A 22,295-nucleotide genomic window follows, 5' to 3' on the forward strand; every position below is an offset into this window, starting at 1 on the left:
ACCAACAGCTAAAGCTGGACAGCACATCTAGGGGGTATGTAACCATCAATACGCACACGGGTCTGTATCAATTTTTAAAAAATTCATTCACAGGATGTGAGCTTTGCAGGTTGGGCCAGCATTTATTGCCCATCCCTAGTTGCCCTTGAGAAGGTGGTGGTGAGCCGCCTTCTTGAACCACTGCAGTCCATGTGGTGGAGGTACACCAACAGTGCTGTTAGGAAGTGAGTTCCAGGATTTTGACCCAGCCACAGTGAAGAAATGGCGATATATTTCCAAGTCAGGATGGGGACTGACTTGGAGGGGAATTTCCAGGTGGTGGTGTTCCCATCTACCTGCTGCCCTTGTCCTTCTACATGGTAGTGGTCATGGGTTTGGAAGGTGCTGTCGAAGGAGCCTTGGTGAATTCCTGCAGTGCATCTTGTAGATGGTACACACTGCTGCTACTGTGTGTCTGTGGTGGAGGGAGTGAATGTTTGTGGATGTGGTGCCAATCAAGCGGGCTGCTTTGTCCTGGACAGTATCAAGCTTCTTGAGTGTTGTGGGAGCTGCACTCACCCAGGCAAGTGGGGAATATTCCATCACACTCCTGACTTGTGCCTTGTAGGTGGAGGGAAGGCTTTGGGGAGTCAGGAAGTGAGTTACTCATCGCACGATTCCTAGCCTCTGACCTGCTCTTGTAGCCACAGTATTTTTATGGCTAGTCCAGTTCAATTTCTGGTCAATGGTAACCCCCCCCAGGATGTTACTTGTGGGGGGATTCAGTGATGGTAATGCTACTGCATGTCAAAAGGTAATGGGTAGATTCTTTCTTATATGAGAGGGTCATTGCCTGGCACTTGTGTAGTGCGAATGTTACTTGTCACTTTTGAGCCCAAGCCTGGATATTGTTCAGGTCTTGCTGCATTTGGACATGGATGCTTCAGTATCTGTGGAGTCACAAATGGTGTTGAACATTGTGTAATCATCAGCGACCATCCCCACTTCTGACCTTATGATGGAAGGAAGGTCATCGATGAAGCAGCTGAAGATAGTTGGGCCGAGGCCACTACCCTGAGGAACTGCTGCGGTGATGTCCTGGAGCTGAGATGACTGACCTCCAACAACTACAACCATCTTCCTTTGTGCTAGGTATGACTCCAACCAGTGGAGAATTTTCCCCCTGATTCCCATTGACTCCAGTTTTGCTAGGGCTCCTTGATGCCACACTCTGTCAAATGCGGCCTTGATGTCAAGGGCAGTCACTCTCACCTCACCTCGGGAGTTCAGCTCTTTGGTCCATGTTGGAACCAAGGTAATGAGGTCAGGAGCTGAGTATCCCTGGCGGAACCCAAACTGTGTGTCAGTGAGCAGGTTATTGCTAAGCAAGTGCCGCTTGATAGCACTGTTGATGACCCCTTCCATTACTTTACTGATGATCGAGAGTGGACTGATGGGGCGGTAATTGGCCGGGTTGGATTTGTCCTGCTTTTTGTGTACAGGACATACCTGGGCAATTTTTCACATAGCCGGGTAGACGCCAGTGTTGTAACTGTACTGGAACAGCTTGGCTCGGGGCACAGCAATTTCTGGAGCATGTCTTCAGTGCCATTGCTGGAATATTGTCAGGGCCCATAGTCTTTGCAGTATCCAGTGCCTTCAGCTGTTTCATGATATCACATGGAGTGAATTGAATTGGCTGAAGACTGGCAGCTAAGTTGCTAGGGACCTCCGGAGGAGGCCAAGATGGATCATCCACTCGGCACGTCTGGCTGAAGATTATTGCAAATGCTTCAGCCTTATCTTTTGCATTGATGTGATGCATTCCTCCATCATTGAGGATGAGGACATTGGTGGAGCCTCCTCCTCTAGTGAGTTGTTTAATTGTCCACCACCATTCATGACTGGGTGTGACAGAACTGCAGAGCTTAGATCTGATCCATTGGTATGGGATCGCTTAGCCCTGTCTATCACTTGCTGCTTATGCTGTTTAGCATGCAAGTAGTCCTGTGTTATAGCTTCACCAGGTTGACACCTCATTTTTAGGTATGCCTGGTGCTGCTCCTGGCATGCCCTCCTGCACTCTTCATTGAACCAGGGTTGATCCCTTGGCTTGATGGTAATGGTAGAGTGGGGGATATGCCGGGCCATGAGGTTACAGTTTGTGTTCAAATACAATTCTGCTGCTGCTGATGGCCCACAGTGCCTCATGGAAGCCCAGTCTTGAGTTACCAGATCTGTTTGAAATCTACCCCATTTAGCACGGTGGTAGTGCCACACAACACGATGGAGGGTATCCTTGATATGAAGGTGGGACTTCGTCTCCACAACGACTGTGCGGTGGTCACTCCTACCGATACTGTTGTGGACAGATGCATCTGTGGCAGGCAGATTGGTGAAGATGAGGTTAAGTGTGCTTTTCCCTCTTGTTGGTTCCCTCACCACTTGCCACAGACCCAGTGTAGGAGCTATGTCCTTTAGGACTCGGCCAGCTCGGTCATTAGTGGTGCTACCGAGCCACTCTTGGTGATGGACATTTAAATCCCCATCTAGAGTACATTCTGTGTCCTTGCCACCCTCAGTGCTTCCTCCAAGTGATTTTCAACATGGAGGAGCACTGATTCATCAGCTGAGGGAGGGTGATGTGTGGTAATCAGCAGGAGGTTTCCTTTCCCATGTTTGACCTGATGCCATGAGACTTCATGGGGTCCGGAGTTGATGTTGAGGACTCCCAGGGCAACTCCCTCCCAACTGTATACCACTGTGCGCCACCTGTGCTGGGCCTGTCCTATCGGTGGGACAGGACATACCCAGGGATGGTGATGGTGGTATCTGGGAAATTATCTGTAAAGTATGATTCTGTGAGGATGACTATATCAGGCTGTAGCTTGACTAATCTGTGAGAAAACTCTCCCAATTCTGACACTGGGCCCCAGGTGTTAGTAAGGAGGACTTTGCAGGGTAGACAGGGCTGAGATTGCCGTTGTCATTTCTGGTGCCTAGGTCGATGCCGGGTGGTCCGTCTGGTTTCTTTCCTATTTTGTGACTTTGTAGCGGTTTGTTACAGCTGAGTGGCTTGCTAGGCCATTTCGGAGGGCATTTAAGAGTCAACCACATTGCTGTGGGTCTGGAGTCACATGTAGGCCAAACCAGGGAAGGACGACAGATTTCCTTCCCTAAAGGACATTAGTGAACCAGATGGGTTTTTATGACAATCGACAATGGTTTCATGGTTATTGTTAGACTTTTTTTAATTCCAGATTTTTATTGAATTCAAATTCCAGCATCTGCCACGGCAGATTCGAACCCGGGTCCCCAGAACATTACCCTGGGTCTCTGGATAACTAGACCAGACGTAAAACATGCCTACCCTTCCAAAGGACCACAGAGAGTCTTTTGCAAGGACTTCCCCGAGTAGTAGTATACCTGGATGACATCCTGATCACAGGGTCAATGGAAGCTGAACATCTGGCCAACCTGGAAGAGGTTTTAAGATGATTTTTGGAAGCTGGTGCCAAGCTACAGAAGTTACTTACTTGGGTCATCGAGTGGATGCCGAGGGGTTGCATCCAGTAGAGGAGAAAGTCAGGGCAATCAAAGAGGTGCCCTATCCTACCAACATCACAGAGCTCAAGGGCAGAATTTTGCCCTTGGTGGGCGTGCGGGCCCCATTGGCTCGGCAGCAGGCGGACAGCCGAACCCCTCCACCGAAACGGGGCCCGCCGCCATTTTGAGTGGGCGGGCCAATTAAGGCCCGCCCAGCAGCCTGCCTGACTGTGCGAGGGGGAGGGAATCCCCAGCTGTCAAAGTGCGCGCACTGCTCCCTGAGACTAAGCGCTGTCTCAGGGAGATCAGTGACAGTCTAAAAAACTTAAAAAATAGAAAAATAAAAATATTATTAACATGTCCCCCTCATGTGACAATGTCACACGAGATGGGACATGTTAATAAACATAACATTACATTTATTAAAGTTTTTAAAAAGGAACATGAAACCTCATCGGTGGATGAGGTTTCATGTTTTATCAGAAGCCTGCTGAGGCTCCTGGCCTGCCCGCCAGCCTTAAGGTTGGGCGGGCAGGGCCTTTAATTACTTTAAGTACCCTGTCAATGGCCTCAATTGGCCATTGACAGGTCAGCGGGTGAACAGCTGATTTCACTGTCTGCCTGCCTTCTTGAAAATTTAAAGGGACCAGGATGACATCAGGGGTTCCTCCTGACATCATCCTTTGTCATTTTCCCATCGGCAAGCAGGCCCCGCCCCCAAAACGCCGACGGGAAAATTCTGGCCCAAGTCTTTTTTGGTCATGATAAATTACTATAGTCGCTTCTTGCCAAACTTGTCAACAGTGCTGGTACTTGTTATTGAAAAAGAATCATCATTGGTCATGGAATTCACAACAAGAAGCCTTTGTGAAAATTAAGGAGCTATTACATTCATCATGTCTATTGGTACATTATGACCCTTCAAAAGAATTAATATTAACCTATGACTCATCTCCTTATGGTGTGGGAGCGGTGTTATCACACAAGATGGAAGATGGTTCCGAAAGGCCAATTGGCTATGTCTCCAGAACCCTCTCTGCAGCTGAGAAGGGTTATTCACAACTTGAAAAGGAAGGTTTATCAGTGATATTTGGAGTGAAGGAATTCCACCAGTATCTGCATGGATGACATTTCACCACAGTGTCGGACCATAAACCATTAGTGGGTTTATTCAGTGAGGATAAAGCCATTCTGCCTGTAACCTCAGCAAGAATTCAATGTTGGGCTTTGATATTATCTGCACATGTGTGTACTGTTATGCACCGTCCTGGCTTGCGTACTGCAAATGCGAACATACTCAGTCGTCTCCCACTACCAGATAGCTTTGCACATGCTTTGATGCCACAAGACGTTGTGCTTATGCTGAATTTCTTGGACTCTTCGCCTGTGTGTGTGAAGCAAATAGGAATTGGGCGAACAGAGATCCAATTTTGTCATTTTGAAATGCAGATTGCAGGTACAGCTTTTCCTACTGCCTATTAGGGATCACGTGATTGTTCTTGGGGGGTGAGCCCTGAGCGTGAGTAATCTGTGGGGCAGAGCTTTCTAGTCGTGGACCTGGGCTTGAAAAAGAGTTCTGTAATAAAGGTATCTGTTTCAAGTAGAAACCTGTCCAGTGCATCAAGTCATCACACCGCCCCACCACCTTCCCTCCCACTCCCAAACTCACAGCAGGTGAGCAGGCACCAAAATCGGCAGCTCACCCACCATATTCAAACAAGCAATCGAGGGTCAATTAGGCTTGTTGCCAAGACCCTGAAAATACGCTGTCCTCACCATAAAATGTTTGGCGTGGGCAGCTGGGCAGGAGCGGGCAGCTAGATTTTTTTTTCAAGTTCTAAGGGCGAGGAGGCGGGCGGGGATTGCTCTTCGAGGGCTGCGCTTTGCCAAACCTGGGGTGGACGCCCAAAAATTGAACCCTCACTTCCTTCCTATCCAGCAACAGCGTTAAACCCACCCGACCTTTCTCCCCTCCCTGACCTACCCAATCCCTCCCAGCCCGAAACCTACCTGCTGCTGGGATCCATGGGTCTTCTTCCTTCTTCTCCCACAGTCCCGGAACCTTCCACTGACGTGCTGCCTGGACAAATGGAGCTGCCAGCCAATCTGATTGGCTGGCAGCCCCAGAGGGCGGGACTTGCTCCCCAGTGAGGGGCGGAGGTCCCAATTGGTCCTTGTTTAGCCGTCCTGCAGGGCATTAAGGGGGAAGGGGGTTGCTGCTGTCCACCCACTCGTGTTACTCAGCCCACAGCCTTCAACTGCTCTGCATTAGGGTTAATGCAGCTGCCCAAAACTATACAGGATACGGGACAGCAGAACTTTCCTTCCTGGTGAATTAGAAAGAATAACTGTCTCATGAATTGCATGTAAAGATGGTCTGAATATTACTAGCTTTCAGACAAACATGAAACAATGGGCTGAATTTTACACGCCACGCACAGGTAGGAAAGCAGGCAGGTGCACCTGTAAATTAGTGCACCCTGCTATCAGTGGCATCCCAGCTCCCGCTGTGATTTTACAAGTGGCAAGGGAAGTGTTGGGTGGGTCTCCCACCCATGGTCCAATTGAGTTCCTCAACTGGACAATTAACACATGCCATCGTCGCTCTGATTTAATGGGCAGTGGGAGAGGCTGGCACTCAATGTGCAACCTGGTAGCTCTAACCCTACAGGCTGCTGGCTAGTGAAAAGGAGGAAGGGGTACCTCTCGCAGGGCCAACATTGCCAATCGGAGGCCCCTCCCCACAGTTCTGCTTTCCATTGTCCACCCTAGCCCTGCCTGAAATGCCCCCCAAGCCCCCTCACTGGGGTCTGTCAGCCTGGCCCAGAGAGGTCCTGAACATACTGCAACCGTCTCTCAATCTTGATCCATCAATGGATTGATTCTCAATCCATCCCTTGGCCTACCTGCAGTACAGGCAGTGGCCACCGCTCCTGCTGGCACTGCCGGTGTGCAGAAATGCCAGCCTCTGATTGGCTGGCAGCTTTATGGGCCTGAGACAGACGGAAATTCTGCCTCAAGCTAATCAAAGGGCCACTGTCTGAAAACTTAAAGTGGGTGAGCCGGCTAAGTGGGGGTGACATTTAAGATGGGGTGCAGGGAGCTCACTGTCAGCATATGATCCAGCCCAAAGTCACTGTGAGCGAGATTTTAACTCACTCAAAACCAATTCACTTACAGGAGTTAAATTCGGGCCCTGCTTAGTCCCACCCTGAAATGAATTGGAATCCTAATCTTGATGGACGTTGCTTTTCTAGCCGGATTGATTGCTTGTCTCAAGGTGGTCATTGCCTGAACCACTCAGTGGTAGCCATCGCTGGGTGAACTATGGTGATGTGAGCCTAGAAAATGGATCAATTACCAACCAAAACTGGTGAGCAGGCAGGGCACGTGATATTGGTCTTCTTGCATCATCAGGATGTTATCAAAGTGCAAAGGATGCCGATTGCCCCCGAAGACCCAGTGAGTCAGGTATTCGGAAACTGAGATTGGGGATTGGAGGTGAGCAGTGATCCACAGCAACCTCCTATTTTAATGTTCTCCTTCTGGCTCCACATCCTGGCAAGTAAGAATTTGCTACTGACCATTTTGGTGCTTGCTTAAACATGAATGCCGCGAGTGGTCACGACCCAAAATTGGAATGGGCCTGAAATAGGCTTTAGGCCTCAGATTTGCGTTAACAATGGACCTAACACTTGTTTCAAGCAGGCGCAGCAGACAACTACAGGACTCCCTAACCAATACGGCATGAGGTGCATAGCCATCACAGAATGAACATTGCACGCCATATTAGAGCATTCAGCGCTTGTTTCTTGTCTTAAAAACAGGTGCTGCCCAATCCAAACCATGTCCAAGGTTTTCCAACTGATGCCCCCCCCTAGAGTTTGAAGAGGGGAATGGAACAAGGGAGAAAAGTGCAAAAAGCTGTTAAAACTTGCCAACCTGGTTGAAACAAATTTCTTCAAAAGGACTGAACAAACCTTTCCCCTCTTCAGGGCAGTGTAGACATCTTTGTACTGCTGGTACTTCTCTAGTTCCGCTTTCACCAAGACCTGTCGGATGTGCATCACTTCCTCCACAGTCAGTGCCAGACACTCCACAGGGTAACAGAACTCCTCCTGTAACACAATGACCACATTAGGCGCTAACCATTCGCAGTTTCCTTTGAAATTCCAGTATTCAGTTAGTATATTAATTCGTATTTATTGGGTGGGGGGGGGGGGGGAGAAAAAAATCATCCAAGATAAGATCAGGAAAGGTGGGTAATGAATACATGGGCACCACGCATTGTCTCAGAGGGGAACACATACACAAATGCAAAAGAGACATTCAGAAACTTTGGCAGGGATTTTCTGGCCCCGCCATGACAAAAAGTCCATTGACTTTCACCAGGACTGGAAAAACTCAGCTTTTAGCATATACTTTTAAACTACTGAAGAGCAATGGGATACGTCAGGGGTTTTCCAGCTTTCAATATGGAGCTTAAGCACAATATCAGCTACCTTCCCAAGTCATGTTGCCTTAATAATGGAGATACCACAGTAAGACACGCCTCTGTAATGTTGGCACACACCGAAGGACAACATAAGGCCTATTTTATTATGAAGCTGGCAGGCTAGATCTACAATAATGAGGACCTTGAAACTTTTAGCTATGCTCCTTGTTATTCTAACTGCCTGAATCTACTAGGTTTCCTTTGACTCAATGGTAGACATTTTTATTTAAATATCCACATTGCACTGGATCAAAACGTCTACCAATTATACAGTTTCATGAATCCAAGGCTAGAATTAAGTAGAATTTCACTAATTTTAATTAGAACTGTTTATAGCCTTCTCTGATTCCTACCAGAATCTTCTATAACTAATAGATATACAACAAAAATTTATATCTACATAGTGCCTTTAATGTAATAAAATATCACATGCCGTTTCACAGGAATATTTTAAGATAAAGTATGATGTTGAGCGACCTAAGGAGAAGTTAGGTTAGGTGATCATATGCTTGGTCAAAGGAAGTAGGTTTTAAGAAGTGTCTTAAATGAGGAAAGTGAGGTAGAGAGGTAGAGGGAGGATATTCCAGGGCATGAGGCTTTGAAGAAAGCAACAATTAACCATAGGCTCCCCAAGTGCCTAGGTAATTCAAAAAAGGCACAATGCTTGAACACATTCCCTTCGTTTGCAAAGAAAGGGTCCCTATTATGAATGCTTTCAGCAAGCATAAATGAATCACGTTACATGCTCAAGCAGAGTCAACTTGCCAACCAATCAGCACCCTTCACTCCTGTAGTATAAATTGTGATCATTTGAAATTTGGCATTCTTGTGTTTGTCCTGATGAATGCAGGATGAAAAGTTTCTCTCATTTCAGCAATATTCTCGCTTCACTTTACAAATTTTCCATAAATTTTGATTCTTAAATGAAATTTTCTTTTTTCCTAATATAGCAAAAATCCTTATAATACTAGAGAATAATTAACACTGTTCAGCATTTCTGGTGAGGGGATAAATGCTGAGTCTGGAGTTAGCAAATGGAAAGGGTTGGAGGTGGGGTGGAAGCAAAAGAAAGAGGAAGGAACGAAGATGTAACAAATGTTCGTGTGTAAAATCTCTGTCCTGTCTCTATAAAAAGATCATTTATATTTAATTTCCTCCTGTCCTGGAGATCATTGATACTATCTATGCACTTACAATACTACCTTGACTGGTGATTTAAAAATAAAATCTCCTCCCATTTTCCCTCTGAACAGGTCTGGGATTTTCTCCAGTCAAGAGAACCAAGTCCAAAGGCCAAAGGTGTTTTTTTAAGTCAGTTATGGGAAATAGCCTCGGAATGGTCCCCTTTGTGTGATAGCATCTCGTCTCTGTTCATCACAAACTGGCCAACTCTCGGGCCTTTCATCACATGACCTCTTGCTGCCAACTGCCCTGCTCCTACACACCTGCTATTGGTCGCCCTTCTGCATCAATCGGAAAGTGAATAGGCTCTTTATTACCTGATTAAATGATTTCTGATGGTCAGTCAACAGCCTTTTTAACCCCATGCCCAAAACTCTTATAGGTAAAGATATGATAAATATGTGTTCAATGAAAATAGACTTTTTATAACGCCACTATCATTTTGCTCCTGGTTGCTCTTGCAGTGTCCGGGCAATTAATCTTTAACTCTTGGCGACCCCCGGGGCAACGCTGAAGGGTTGACACCCTAGCTCATCACAGTTGTGATCTATCAACTTTAACCTGCACACCTGAGAGAGTCGGAGAGATTTAACCGAGTTCTGTACTGTGTGGTGCCCATGCAGATAGTTAGTATCCACTTTTCTTCAAATAGATTGGTAGGTTTGTTGGACAGGGTCAAAAAAAAACGTCTTGTGCAATTCTGTCGGAAACTTTGCCTTTGATTTTAGTTTGGAGGCGAGTTCTGTGCAGGGGTTGATGGGGGCGGGGGCTCCTGTTGTTAGATTGGGAAATCCATTCTTCTGGATTTCCCTAATGCTCGGCAGAGTTTAACTGCAGGCTTTAATTATTTTTTCTCTGTCAGGTTTCCACCTCAGGCAGCCTCACTGACAGGCTAGAGGCCTTTCAGGTGGGAGGTCTGAAAGAAGAAAGAAAGATTTTCATTTATATAGAACCTTTCACAACCACTGGACACCTCCGAGCAGTTTATATTCATTGAACTACTTTTGAAGTGTAGTTTTTGTTGTAATGTGAGAAACGTGGCAGCCAATTTGCGCACAGTAAGCTCCCACAAACAGCAATATGCTAATGACCAAATAAGCTGTTTTCAAGTGGTGTCATTTGAGAGATAAATATTTGGCCAGGTCACGGTGGATAACTCCCCTGCTCTTCTTTGAAATAGAGCCATGGGATCTTTTAAGTTCACCGGAGAGAGCTGACAGGGCCTTGGTTAACATTTCATCTGAAAGATGAGATGTCCGACGGTACACCATCCCCTCAGTATTGCACGGAAAACCTAGACTTGAACCCAGGCTGATTCACAAGCTTGAAGCCTACAAGAGCAGTTGGCATATTGAGGAAGGAAGAGGGATCATAGAGGGGTCTGGATCATTGTGTGGGCTGAGGAGGGATTGTAGGGGATACAATAGTTGGTATGGTGAATAGATAGTTTGTGGGTGAGGTTTACTGCATAATTTGTTTAGGCTGGAGGAACTACCCCTGTTCCTCTTAGCCCACAAACAGCGCTGTAAAGACAATTACATCATGGATTCTCTCAGGGGGTCATGAGACATTGGAACTCTGCTCCTCAAAAGGCAGTGGAAGCAGAATCTTTGAATATTTTTAAGGCAGAGCTAGATAGATTCTTGATAAACAAGGGGGTGAAAGGTTGACTGGGGTAGGCGGGAATGTGGAGTGTAGCTTACAATCAGATCAGCCATGATCTTATTGAATGGCGGAGCAGATTTGAAGGGCTGAGTGGCCGACTCATGCTCCTAATTCATATGTTCATATGTTCTCAACTTCTTTAAGCTGCCAAGTGTCCCGAGGACTGGGAAATCTGGCTGCCTCTGGTTAGGAATACAATGATTCATTATAATACTTAAATTACCAACCCACTTCTTGCGCACTGATTGGTTGCCTGTCCCTTGTCCTACCTCCATTAAAAGCAACCTCTGACACAACCTCAGCCCACCGTTTTTGGAAGCTAAGATTTAACCTGTTGGCTCCAATTTCTCATGCGAGTTCCTCCGACTTACCCATAAAAAAAGCCACTGCAAAGAAATCCATTCGATAAAAGTACATTCAAAAAGAGGATAGATATTCCACACTCAGAAAAGCACAGGATTGTGAAGAAACAGAGGTAGCATTGCTAAAGATATCACACAAAGTGCCCATGCATCATTTCCCCAATGTGATTAGTGTTTAATTTCTTTAACTGTCAACAGGAGGGCGAGAAAGCAAGGTTCAAATTCTGAATGTGGCTGTAAGCCTCAAAACATTTACGCTCGAACAATTCAGAGAGTTAAAGAGCTGAGGTCTCTTTCCCTGAATTATGCATTATACTTAATGCAAAAAGAGTGAAATTTAAAACAGACCTTTCCAATTTACCCTTTCACTAGGAAGAACCCTATTGAGATTAATAAAATATGAACATCAGGGATGCATCACCCTTAGGTACAACAATTCCATTTTACTGCAAAACCCCAAGCAGAGATGTTGACTATGAGGAGGGCGTAGTTCAACAATTAGGCATCTTTCTTGGCCTACTAGAGTGCAGAGAGCAAAAAGCACATTTATCAAGTGAAAAATGTTTGATATTATCTAAACCCCTCATCGTCTCACCCTCCAAAAAGTTTACACAGCAAAGAAAAAAATAAAATCATTGTCAATCAGAAACGGTGGGGCCATCAAAGCAGAGAGCAGCAATCTAGTAATACAATCTGGCATTGCTCTTGGTAGGGAAGCGAGAATGATTCTGTTTGCTTTTTTTTTCAAAGGAGTATTTCAGATACGGCAAACCTTTGGTCTTTTCCACCTGTTGATAAAGACTCCCTCACACAGAAAATACACAGCCCCCACCAAACCAAACATGGCGGCTTCCAGCGGGTAATAATTGAGCATGGAGACTGTTTGCATAGTTGGGATAAACAGTTGGAGGTTCATCCGAGGTAATAAACTGCTTAGCCTGGATACCTGGACAACAGATAGATGGTTATGATGGCAATCTGCATGGGGATTCTCTGTCAGAAACACAAACAAACAAACTACAATCCTTATTTCTAAGCAAAGCCGAACAGTTCAGCATCGAAAATGATGATAGCAGCAAGGATTTGTGACGAACTTTGCACTGTTTCTGAAGAGCTTAAGAAAGCACACATTTGGGTTGAAACTTTAAAAAAAGACTATAAGAACATCTACAAAATTAGCAGAAATTTGCCCATTTATCTGATTGCTCCGACCTTGTAAGTGTTGTAGATTCAAGACCCACATCAGGACTTGGTCACGGAATTTAAGCTGACACATGCTCTGTTAGTTTAGGTGATTTTTAAGAGATCCCATGACACTATGTGATTCTCAGTGCAGACCAAACATCATTCCCTCAATGTACACCACCAAAATATGGACATATTGAGGTAGATTTTGACTTTGAAGTCAATGGAAATGAATTATACCTGCTGCTCATGGTAGGTCGCCTCTATATTGGGTAGACCAAAAGAAAATTAGGTGATTTCCTTAGTGAATATCTTGGATTTGTTTGCAAGGGTAATTTAACTCTGCCTCCATTCACACTTGTTTATTGCAAGGGGAATCGAAAATAAAAGTAGGGAAGTGTTGCTGAAGCTATACGGGCCTTAGTTAGATTGCATCTGGAGCACTGTGTTCAGTTTTGGCCTCCTTACTTAAGAAAGGATATAATTGCATTAGAAGCAGTTTAGAAAAGGTTCATTCGACTGATTCCCGGGATGGAGTGGCTGTTTTATGAGCAAATGTTGAGCAGGTTGGGCCAATTCCCATCGGAGTTCAGAAGAATGAGAGGTGATCTTATTGAAACATATCAGATCCTGATGGGACTTGACAGGGTGGCTGCTGGGAGGATGTTTCCCCTTGTGGGGAAGTCTAGAACTAGGGGACACAGATTACATATTAGGGGTCTACCATTTAAGAATGAGGTGAAGAGAATTTTTTTCTCTCAGAGGGTCATTAGTCTGCCGAATTCCCTTCCCTAGAGACCAGTGGAGGCTGGGTCATTGAATGCATTCGAGGCTGAGTTAGATTTTTCATAAGGGAGTGTGGGGGAATTAGCACAAATGGTAGAGCACTCGCTTTGCATGTGAGAGGTAGTGGGATCAAAACCCACATTCTTCAATTTGGCTTTTTAGTTGAAGGGTCAGTCACAAGGGGACATAAGTTCAAGGTGAGGGGCAGGAGGTTTAGGGGGGATGTGAGGAAAAACTTTTTTACCCAGAGGGTGGTGACGGTCTGGAATGCGCTGCCTGGGAGGGTGGTGGAGGCGGGTTGCCTCACATCCTTTAAAAAGTACCTGGATGAGCGCTTGGCACATCATAACATTGAAGACTATAGGCCAAGTGCTGGTAAATGGGATGAGGTAGGTAGGTCAGGTGTTTCTCACGTGTCAGTGCAGGCTCGATGGGCCGAAGGGCCTCTTCTGCACTGTGTGATTCTGAATCAAGGGTTATGGGGGGCAGACAGGAAAGCGGAGTTGAGGCCTCAATCAGATCAGCCATGATCTTATTGAATGGCAGAGCAGGCTCAAGGGGCCAAATGGCCTACACCTGCTCCTATTTCTTGTGTTCTGTAAAAAAACAGAAAGTGCTAAAAATACTCAGCAGGCCCTGAGACAGGTGCGGTGAACCACGTTACCTCCATCTATGCTGTAACTTGCAAATCTTCACTGACCTGTACTGCAGAAGGCTTACGGATATAGGTCTATTGTAGTGCTGAGTTCATGCCCGTAACTATATATTACCCAAAGTTGCACATGATAAAAAACTGAATTGACGGAGACCATTTGATACCAATGCAACACAATGGAAATGCACTCCTTGTTTTAGGAAGTTGCCTAAAAGCTTTGTTTTCAAAATGTGTTCACATTTAGATACATCGTGTTACAAATACAAAGTTTTTAAGATTATGTTTTGGGACTGTCTCTTCAATTTAGGGTAAAATGGTGGAATGAAGGGGGTCATGTGACCTGCTCTGAATTCTTCCCGTCAACAAGCTTGGGTGACTTGGTAATTAAAGGTTAAAGGGGGGAAGTGGGTGGGGAGCAGGTTCTTTTACTGGAAAGAAGGCGCAAAATGTTCAAAAACGGAAACAATGGCAGGAGCATCTGTGCGGACTCTGGGTAGACTGTTAGGGGCCGGAGGTGGGTAGCTAATGTCAAGAAATTTCACTGTTAAGTAACTTCCCAACTCAGCAGACCTTCCTCGGTTTAAAGGGCCCCGTTAAACCCAATTTTCATTCCAGGGAATGAGCATGGATTGAGTGCGCTTCCTGACCCCAGAAGCAGGTCCTAGGCCACCACAGGGGTGGGCTCGATAGAAGGCCCGCCTTGGTTTTCTGGTTCTTCATCCTAGCTGTTTTAGACCCTCTAGTCCTCATCTCCACACCCCCCATGACCCCTCATACTCACCCCTCTCATGGCTCCTCCATGCCAACTCATGCCCCACCCACTCTCATGCCCCCTCCATACCAACTCATGTCTCCCACCTACCCCAATTCTTTATTATCCCCTGTTCCCCCTTGTAACCCTACGCCACCTCCAAAGCCACTCATCCAGTAACCACCATGGGCAGACTTCAGGAACCATGTGGAGATTAAAATAACTTCTAACTATTTAATGCAGCACTCACTCAGTCATACGTGCTTGATAGTGAAAAAAACTCCCATTCATGAAACCCACTCATAGCTTTTAAATCTCCTCAAGTGTTCAATCTGTTATAAAAACAAACATCTATTCAGACCCCAAATCAAAGACAACTAACCCTTTAATGGCCTCTTTAAATTGTCAGTCAAACTGGTGAACTCGAAACCCCCACTAGGATAATAGGGCTTTTGAAACTTAGCTAAGCATTCATAATGACATAATAATAGTCCTTAGGAAATGTTAACAAAGAACTCTATTGAAGCTGCACAAACAGGTAGTAATCCTTTGTATAACCTACACCAGCTGCTTGTCAATCAAAGCAGTCCAACAGGCAGTATTTTTTAAACGCTCACTGACAACTTAAGCCTGTTTTTCCTCAAGTTTAAAGGGCAGGAGGTTTAAAAAAGCTTCAGAATATGACACTTAAACAGATCTTATCCGTCCTCCAAAAGCGTTTACGTCTACTCCATCAATTCGTGATTCCCACACTGCAACTTAACGCCCTTGGACTAGCAAATTGGGGCGTTTGAACTCAGCACTAAGTTCAAGTGGCCCTGCTGAGATTGGGTTTCTCACCCGTATGAATCAGGCCCTGCCTTCTTCCCCTGGTGGCAAAGATTGGATCTATTGGAAATGGGGATGGGGCTTCTGCATTTGGGTACTGCCCACCATTTTTAAAGCTGAAACAAAAATACAATCCTTAGTCTCCTCCAGGGCTCACAGGGAGGTGTTAGGAATGTCAGGTTTTACAAACAATTATACTTTAAGCTGCCTATTTAATTCCAAGATAGAATGGAGTTCGCGGTCTAGAGGATATCTAATTATCATTTTATCTGGATACAAGGCTCGTGTGATTCACTTTGCCATGGAGATGGGCTTTGAGAGGGGAAGAGTCCATAGCAAACCATTCTAGTATTGGCTTATAGGCTTTTCTACGGTATCAATGAACCTCACAGAAACAAGTCAGTCAGCAAGAATCACAGAGAGGGAGAGAGCAAGAGAGAGAGAGAGATAGAGAGAGAGAAAGAGGGAGAGAGATAGAGAGAGAGAGCAGTGACATACAGGCAGTGAATCCTACACTTGAAACAGAGAAAATATTGTCTTTATTATTCACCTCACAGAGGGTATTTGGAAGCTCACGCCGAGATTGAAGAGATCAAGTTTGTGAGGATTTAAACGAGGCTGGAAGATACGCCTGGCTTTGGCTAGATGGAGGAATTTCCAGGGTAACCCTCACAGTAAAAGTGTGTCTGGAATTTGAAATTTCCCAGCTGAGAAAGGGAAACGGGAGCAGCCATCAAGAGTGGAGAATAGTTTTGGCCTGGTTCCCTGAGAGTGAAACTCCTGGTTCACTTATGGGACAGAATAAAGTTTAACCGTGGCATGGAATAGTTAGCTGTGTTAAAAGTCAGTTTAAGTTGCCCACTAAATACTCAACATTGCTTTGAGAGTTTGTTCGTTACAGTAAAAGTCTTAAAACTTGAAATCTTGTCGCGTGATCCCTTCAGTCAGTCACAGGAAATTCAGATCTTTTTTAAAGCTACTGGTCTCTTGGGGATCATAACAACCTTCTCGAGTGGAGGGAGTCTCCATGGGAACTCTCGCACAACCCTCCGTCATGTATGTTGTACTTACCAGAGACTTGGAACTCTGCCGTGATGGAGGGAGAAACTGGCGCACGTTGGTTGGCGTTTCCTTCTCGATGGAGTGTCGCCTCTGAGGTTGCTTCCTTCGTTCAGGCTGCGGAGTTGAGGAGATGGGCAGAAACATTGCAGGGGCTGTAGATAGAATAAGAATGTAAAAATGGATATGCCATCTTTAATCTAGCACATCGTCTACGAACCCTTACACTAGGGCTGAAGGCATGAGTCCTAACCAGAAAAACAGGATCTCAACAAGAGAACCTATGAAATACGAACATACAGATTAGGAGCACTCAGCCCTAGGAGCCTGCTCCAGCACTTAATAACATCATGGCTGATTTAATTTTAACCGCAACTCCACATTCCTGCCTGCCCCCAATAACTTTTCATTCCCTTGCTTATAGAATCTATCTACCTCTGCCTTAAATATATTCAAAGGCTCTGCCTCAACCACCTTTTGAGGAAGAGAATTCCAAAGTCTCCCAACGCACTGAGAGAAAAAAAAAATTCCTCATCTCATAGCAGCAGGAGTCGGCTATGAGCCTCCATGAGCCTGCTCCACCATTCAATATTGGGGCTGATCATCTACCTCAACTCCACTTTCTCGCCTTATTCCCTTGATTCCCTTAATGTCCAAAAATCTCTTATGAAACTTGGTTCTGAATATGCTCAACAAAGGGGCAGCTACAAACCTCTCAAGAATTGCAAGAATTCATAACCTTTGTGAAGAAGTTTCTCCTCATCTCAGTCCTAAACAGACAACACTTTATCCTGAGAGTATGTTTGCAAGTTCTAGACTCTCCTGCCAGAGAGAAATAACTTTGCAACGTCTACCCTGTCAATTCCTATCAAAATCTGTCATTTGGGTCACATTTTCTCTTAATTGGGCAAGGCACTGATTTCTTGATCTGATCCCTAGATGCATTCTGCTGAGCAGGTGCTGTACCTTAGATACAGTTTCTACAGTTAAAGAGTAAGGGAGATTACAGGAAACAAATACTTTTCTACATCCACCCCTCAACCAATCATTAAACCAGATTATCTGGTCACTTATCTCAAAACTGTTAGTGGGAGCTTGCTGTGCACAAATTGGCTTCCATGTTTCTTACATCCCAAAAATGACTATCCTTGGTTGGCTGTAATGTGCTCTGGGACATCCTGCAGTTGTGACAGGAGCTATATAAGTGCAAGTTCTTTCTTATAACAGGCTAGAGGGGCTGAATGGCCTACTCCTGTGTTTCTGTGTTCCTAAATAAAAGTGATTTTCCAGGGAACAAACTTCACGAAGTCAATGTTAAAAGAATTCACTGTAGCCACACAGAAGCAAATTCCTGACAGTCCCTTCCATGCGCATATTTACCAGTTGTTGCCAAGTTCCATTTCTTTCTCCTAAAAGAAGCAGGCAGGCTTGGGTCAGATGGGGGTTAAAGGCTGAGAAATCTGTTTCCTCACCCGAACACACCTCGGACACGCCTATTTCCGGCTTTAACTGGGCGACCCGAGGAGGCAGGTCGGAACTTTTAATGTAATAATAAGGCTGCTAGCCTTATCGTTGTTCAGGTCTTTTGACTGTCAGATGGGTTTCCCAAGTGTCAGGAGTTCTGACTGCTTCATCGAGGTGAGGATCTATTGATATCAGGGGGTGGGTCTACTCAACTCATTCCTGCGATGAAGGGCTTATTTTATGAAAAAAGGTTGAACAAGTTGGGGCTGTATCCACTGGAGTTCAGAAAAATGAGAGGTAATATTATTGAAACATATTCAATCCTGAGGGGACTTGTTAGGGTGGATACCAGGAGGATGTTTCCCCTTCTGAGGGGAGGGGAGGGGACTAGAACTAGGGGACACAATTTTAAAATAAGAGGACTCCCATTTGAGACAAAAATGATGAGAATTTTTTTCTCTCAGAGGGTCGTTAGCCTGTGGAATTCTCTTCCCCAGAGAGCAGTGGTAATTGAATATATTCAATGTTCACCCCAACGTCATTGCGCACTATTTCACGCTCGAGCGTGTCAGGCACGTGCCCACACACCAAGCAGAAACTTCTGCCCAATGTGTGGGTGTAAATAGATTCCACTGTGCTTACTCTTTTTGCCATTCGGAGTCTCTGGAGAGCTGTCTTCCACCTTAAATGTTGATCCACTGGAACTGCTCCTCAACATCTTAATTCTCTCCTCCTGTTAAATAGATAAAACATCATGACACCAAACATAGGAAAGTGGAACTTGAGTATTGCTGAAAAAGAGGCTTTTTGTGTCAAAGCTTTTTGTCTTGCACTCATCAGGACACCATGCAAGAATACCAAATGTAAAGGGAACAACAATTTATACTGTATGAGAAGAGATTGCTGATTGATTGGCAAGTGGACTCTGATTGGTAGAGGCGTTGCCATGGGAGTGTATCAGTTGACAGTTAACTGCCAAGCATTGTTTTGAAATTTAAACCAGGCAGCTTGACTCCGAATGATCAAAGCATTGTCCTGGGGAACGAATGAGCAAATGGCTGTTGCTTAAAAGTGGAACATTGCACTGGCAGATCCCCAAACTGCACAGCATTGTTATTTTCAATCAGGTATGGTTTGTATGTGAATCATGTCAATTGATTCACAGATTTTACATTGAGTTGAGCTGCTTGTCAAACTACTCACAAGGAGTTATTACCTTCTGAACAAAAGCAACTGTCTAGAATCATTGAGTAGAATTATAGAATCGTTATAGCACAGAAGACCGCCATTTGGCCCATTGTTTCCATGCTGGCTCTCCTATGGAGTAATTCACATACTGCCACTCTCCCGTCCTCTCCCCACATCCCTGTACATTCCCCCTTTTAAGATATTTAGAAAATGAAGAAAAACTTACAGCACAGAAGGGGGCCACTCTGCCCATCGTGTCTGCGCTGGCTGAAAAACAAGCCACCCAGCCTAATCCTATTTTCCAGCATTTGGACTTCATGTGCACACCCAGACACCCTCTAAATGAGTTGAGTGTTTCTGCCTCTACTACCCTTTCAGGCAGTGAGTCCCAGACCCCTACCACCCTTTGGGTAAAAATATTTTTCCTCATTTCCCCTCTCAACCTTCTACCAAGCACTTTAAATCTATGGTCCCTAGTCACTGACCTTCCCATCCACTCTATCCAGGCCCTTCATAACCTTGTACACCTCAATCAAATCTCCCCTCGGCCTCCTCTGTTCCAAGGAGAACAATCCCAGCCTATCCAATCTTTAGTCATAGCTGCAATTTTCCACTCCTTGCAGCGCCCTCGTAAATCTCTAACAACTAAAGTTTTCATTATCATCCTTGGCAGAGGAAGCCAGGCTCTTCAGGATTGAGGTAGATCTAAAATCCCACACTCAGCAATGGAAGATTGGAAACAAAACACAGGATTAAGGAGTAGGTCATTCCCACTCCAGGGCTTGATGGTCGTGGAAAGTGTGTTCATGTTGTGGCTGTTGCCTAGCAACAGAGGGCCCACAGACACAGAGAGAAACAGAACAGTGTTTTTTTTAGTTTAGTTGGAAGAAGGAGCTAGGATAAGCTGGACAGGAGGGAGCTGCAGGAAACGGATTTCCCCAAAGAACAGAAGGTTGGGGGGGTCCCGAGAAGACCTTCTAGTCAAAGAAAAAGAACAGGAATCTGGAAAAGGTCCTGATAAGTGAAGTTAAGAGTGAGGAGCATAGGAAAGCTCCATGTTTAGAGAGAGAAAGCTGCAGAAAGCAGACTCAAGGCATAGTGGGCTTGCGAGAAGCCAGAAGATCAGAGAAGACAGCCAAAAGTTGGTGACTCCTTATTAACGGCATGTGAAGCAGTGGTGTTCTGTTGGCATGGCAAAGTATCTGAGAGAGAGTGCGTGGAAGGTAAAGCTTGCTCGAATGCACGTGGCGATCCAGGGAAAGGAACATTGGAAGGAGAGTTCGAAACCCTGGAGGTGGAACCTTGTGGAAGGCGTCTGAGAGAAAGCATCGCTTGGGAAAAGATTCCACAGCGAGTTCTTTGAGAGTGGAGATCGGAAACCCTCGTGTGAAAGATGGTTCAGTGAGACCAGTTGACTCACAGTGTGACAAGCGTCTGGAGGGAGTTGGTGAAAGATCTATAGCATCAGTTTGGGGTGGCATCTGTCACTTGGTTTCAGAGTGTGGTGTGTCTGACCACAGGTCGCCAATTGGTTTACATGGATTGCGTACTGACTGTGAACATTAGAGTATAAGATAGCTTTTGTACCTTGTGTTATCCTTACAAATCTGTATATATCTGTAAAGGTATATACCTGGGATCCGACTTGTCCACTCATAACATCAGCTGGGATCATAACAGTTAACTGGTTAAACTGCAGCAGTACACACACTTAGGGCACCCTACATTTTGGCTTTTTTCTAAACTATACCTACACTCTTTGGAATTAGGTAGCTGTTGTGTATCCCTAGGATTGGTGGGGACACAGTATGCGTTTTCCACTGTGCAAACAGAAGCATTACCTGTATAGATTTCTTAGTAACTTGGTTTGAACATTGTTGTATACAGATGTCAGATAACCAGTCTGATAATTTAGCAACAGTGGTGGAGTCAACAGGGGTTAATGGTGGGGTAGAGCTGGGTGTCGTCACTAAACTAAACGTACTTTCAGATGATGTCGCCAAGTGGCGGCATCTCGATGAGAAACAGGAAGGAGCTAAGGATAGATTCTCAGTGGGTGGGGGAAGCATCAGAGCTAATGGTGCAGGAAGGGGATTTCCTCCCCTACATCCATCCAGACCTGTGTTAAAACCAAAAGTCGATGCATCCTTGCACTTTTTTTAAGGACCTAAAAACTGAGATTCCTTCCCTCCCTCAGTTTTTTCTTTTCCTGCTCAATCTTCAGATTTTAAAACTCAAACTTAACATCATCGAATTATGTCTGCCTAATTTATCTCACCTTTTTCATTCTTTTTACCCCCTCCTAATTCCCATCTACCTCGGTGACATTATCCAAAAACACAGCGTTACTTCTCACATTAACGCTGACACCCAGCTCTACCTCGCACCATCTCCTGATTCTCCACTGTCTCTAAATCATCAAACCGCTTATTCAATATCCATGGACGAGCGGAGATTTCCTCCAATTATATATTGAGAACACTGTAGCCATTGTTTCCGGTCACCACCACAAACACCATTCCCTAGCTACCCGTAGCCTGCCATCCTTTTCCCTGGCAACAGTCTGAGACTGAAGCAGACTGCTTACCAACTTGATATCATATTTGACCCTGAGACTCCAGCTACATATCTGCATCATCATCAAGGTATGGATAAATCACCTGGACCAGATGGATTACACCCCAGAGTTCTGAAGGAGAAAGCTGAAGAGATAGTGGAGGCATAAGTGGCGATCTTTCAGGAATCACTGGAGTCAGGGAGGGTCCCAGAGGACTGGAAAATCGCTAATGTAACCCCCCTGTTTAAGAAGGAAGTGAGGCAAAAGACGGGAAATTACAGGCCGATTAGCCTGACCTCGGTCGTTGGTAAGATTTTAGAGTCCATTATTAAGGATGAGATTTCAGAACACTTGGAAGTACATGGTAAAATAGGGCAAAGTCAGCATGGTTTCATCAAGGGGAGGTCATGCCTGACAAATCTGTTAGAATTCTTTGAGGAGGTAACGAGTAGGTTAGACAAAGGAGAGCCAATGGATGTTATCTACTTGGACTTCCAGAAGGCCTTTGACAAGGTGCCGCACAAGAGGCTGCTCAGTAAGATAAGAGCCCATGGTGTTAGAGGCAAGGTACTAGCACGTATAGAAGATTGGCT

At 45.2% G+C, this 22,295-nt stretch overlaps 1 protein-coding gene across 5 annotated transcripts in view; it reads right to left on the reverse strand.

Moving 5' to 3' along the window:
* LOC144680000 (protein spire homolog 1-like) overlaps window positions 1-22,295 on the reverse strand; it is a 276,542-nt gene that overhangs the window by 24,406 nt on the left and 229,841 nt on the right. For 3 of the 5 annotated variants that reach the window (XM_078541067.1, XM_078541065.1, XM_078541066.1), the window contains 4 exons: window positions 18,600-18,690; window positions 16,506-16,648; window positions 12,002-12,175; window positions 7,506-7,643 (listed from right to left, as the gene is read on the reverse strand). In XM_078541067.1, coding sequence (XP_078397193.1) covers window positions 7,506-7,643; window positions 12,002-12,175; window positions 16,506-16,648; window positions 18,600-18,690 — 546 coding nt within the window. The remainder of the gene's footprint in view (window positions 1-7,505; window positions 7,644-12,001; window positions 12,176-16,505; window positions 16,649-18,599; window positions 18,691-22,295) is intronic. The other 2 variants (XM_078541063.1, XM_078541068.1) reach the window with 1 other exon arrangement.

Source organism: Cetorhinus maximus, chromosome 4, assembly GCF_964194155.1.
Source record: "Cetorhinus maximus chromosome 4, sCetMax3.hap1.1, whole genome shotgun sequence".
NCBI lineage: Eukaryota > Metazoa > Chordata > Chondrichthyes > Lamniformes > Cetorhinidae > Cetorhinus > Cetorhinus maximus.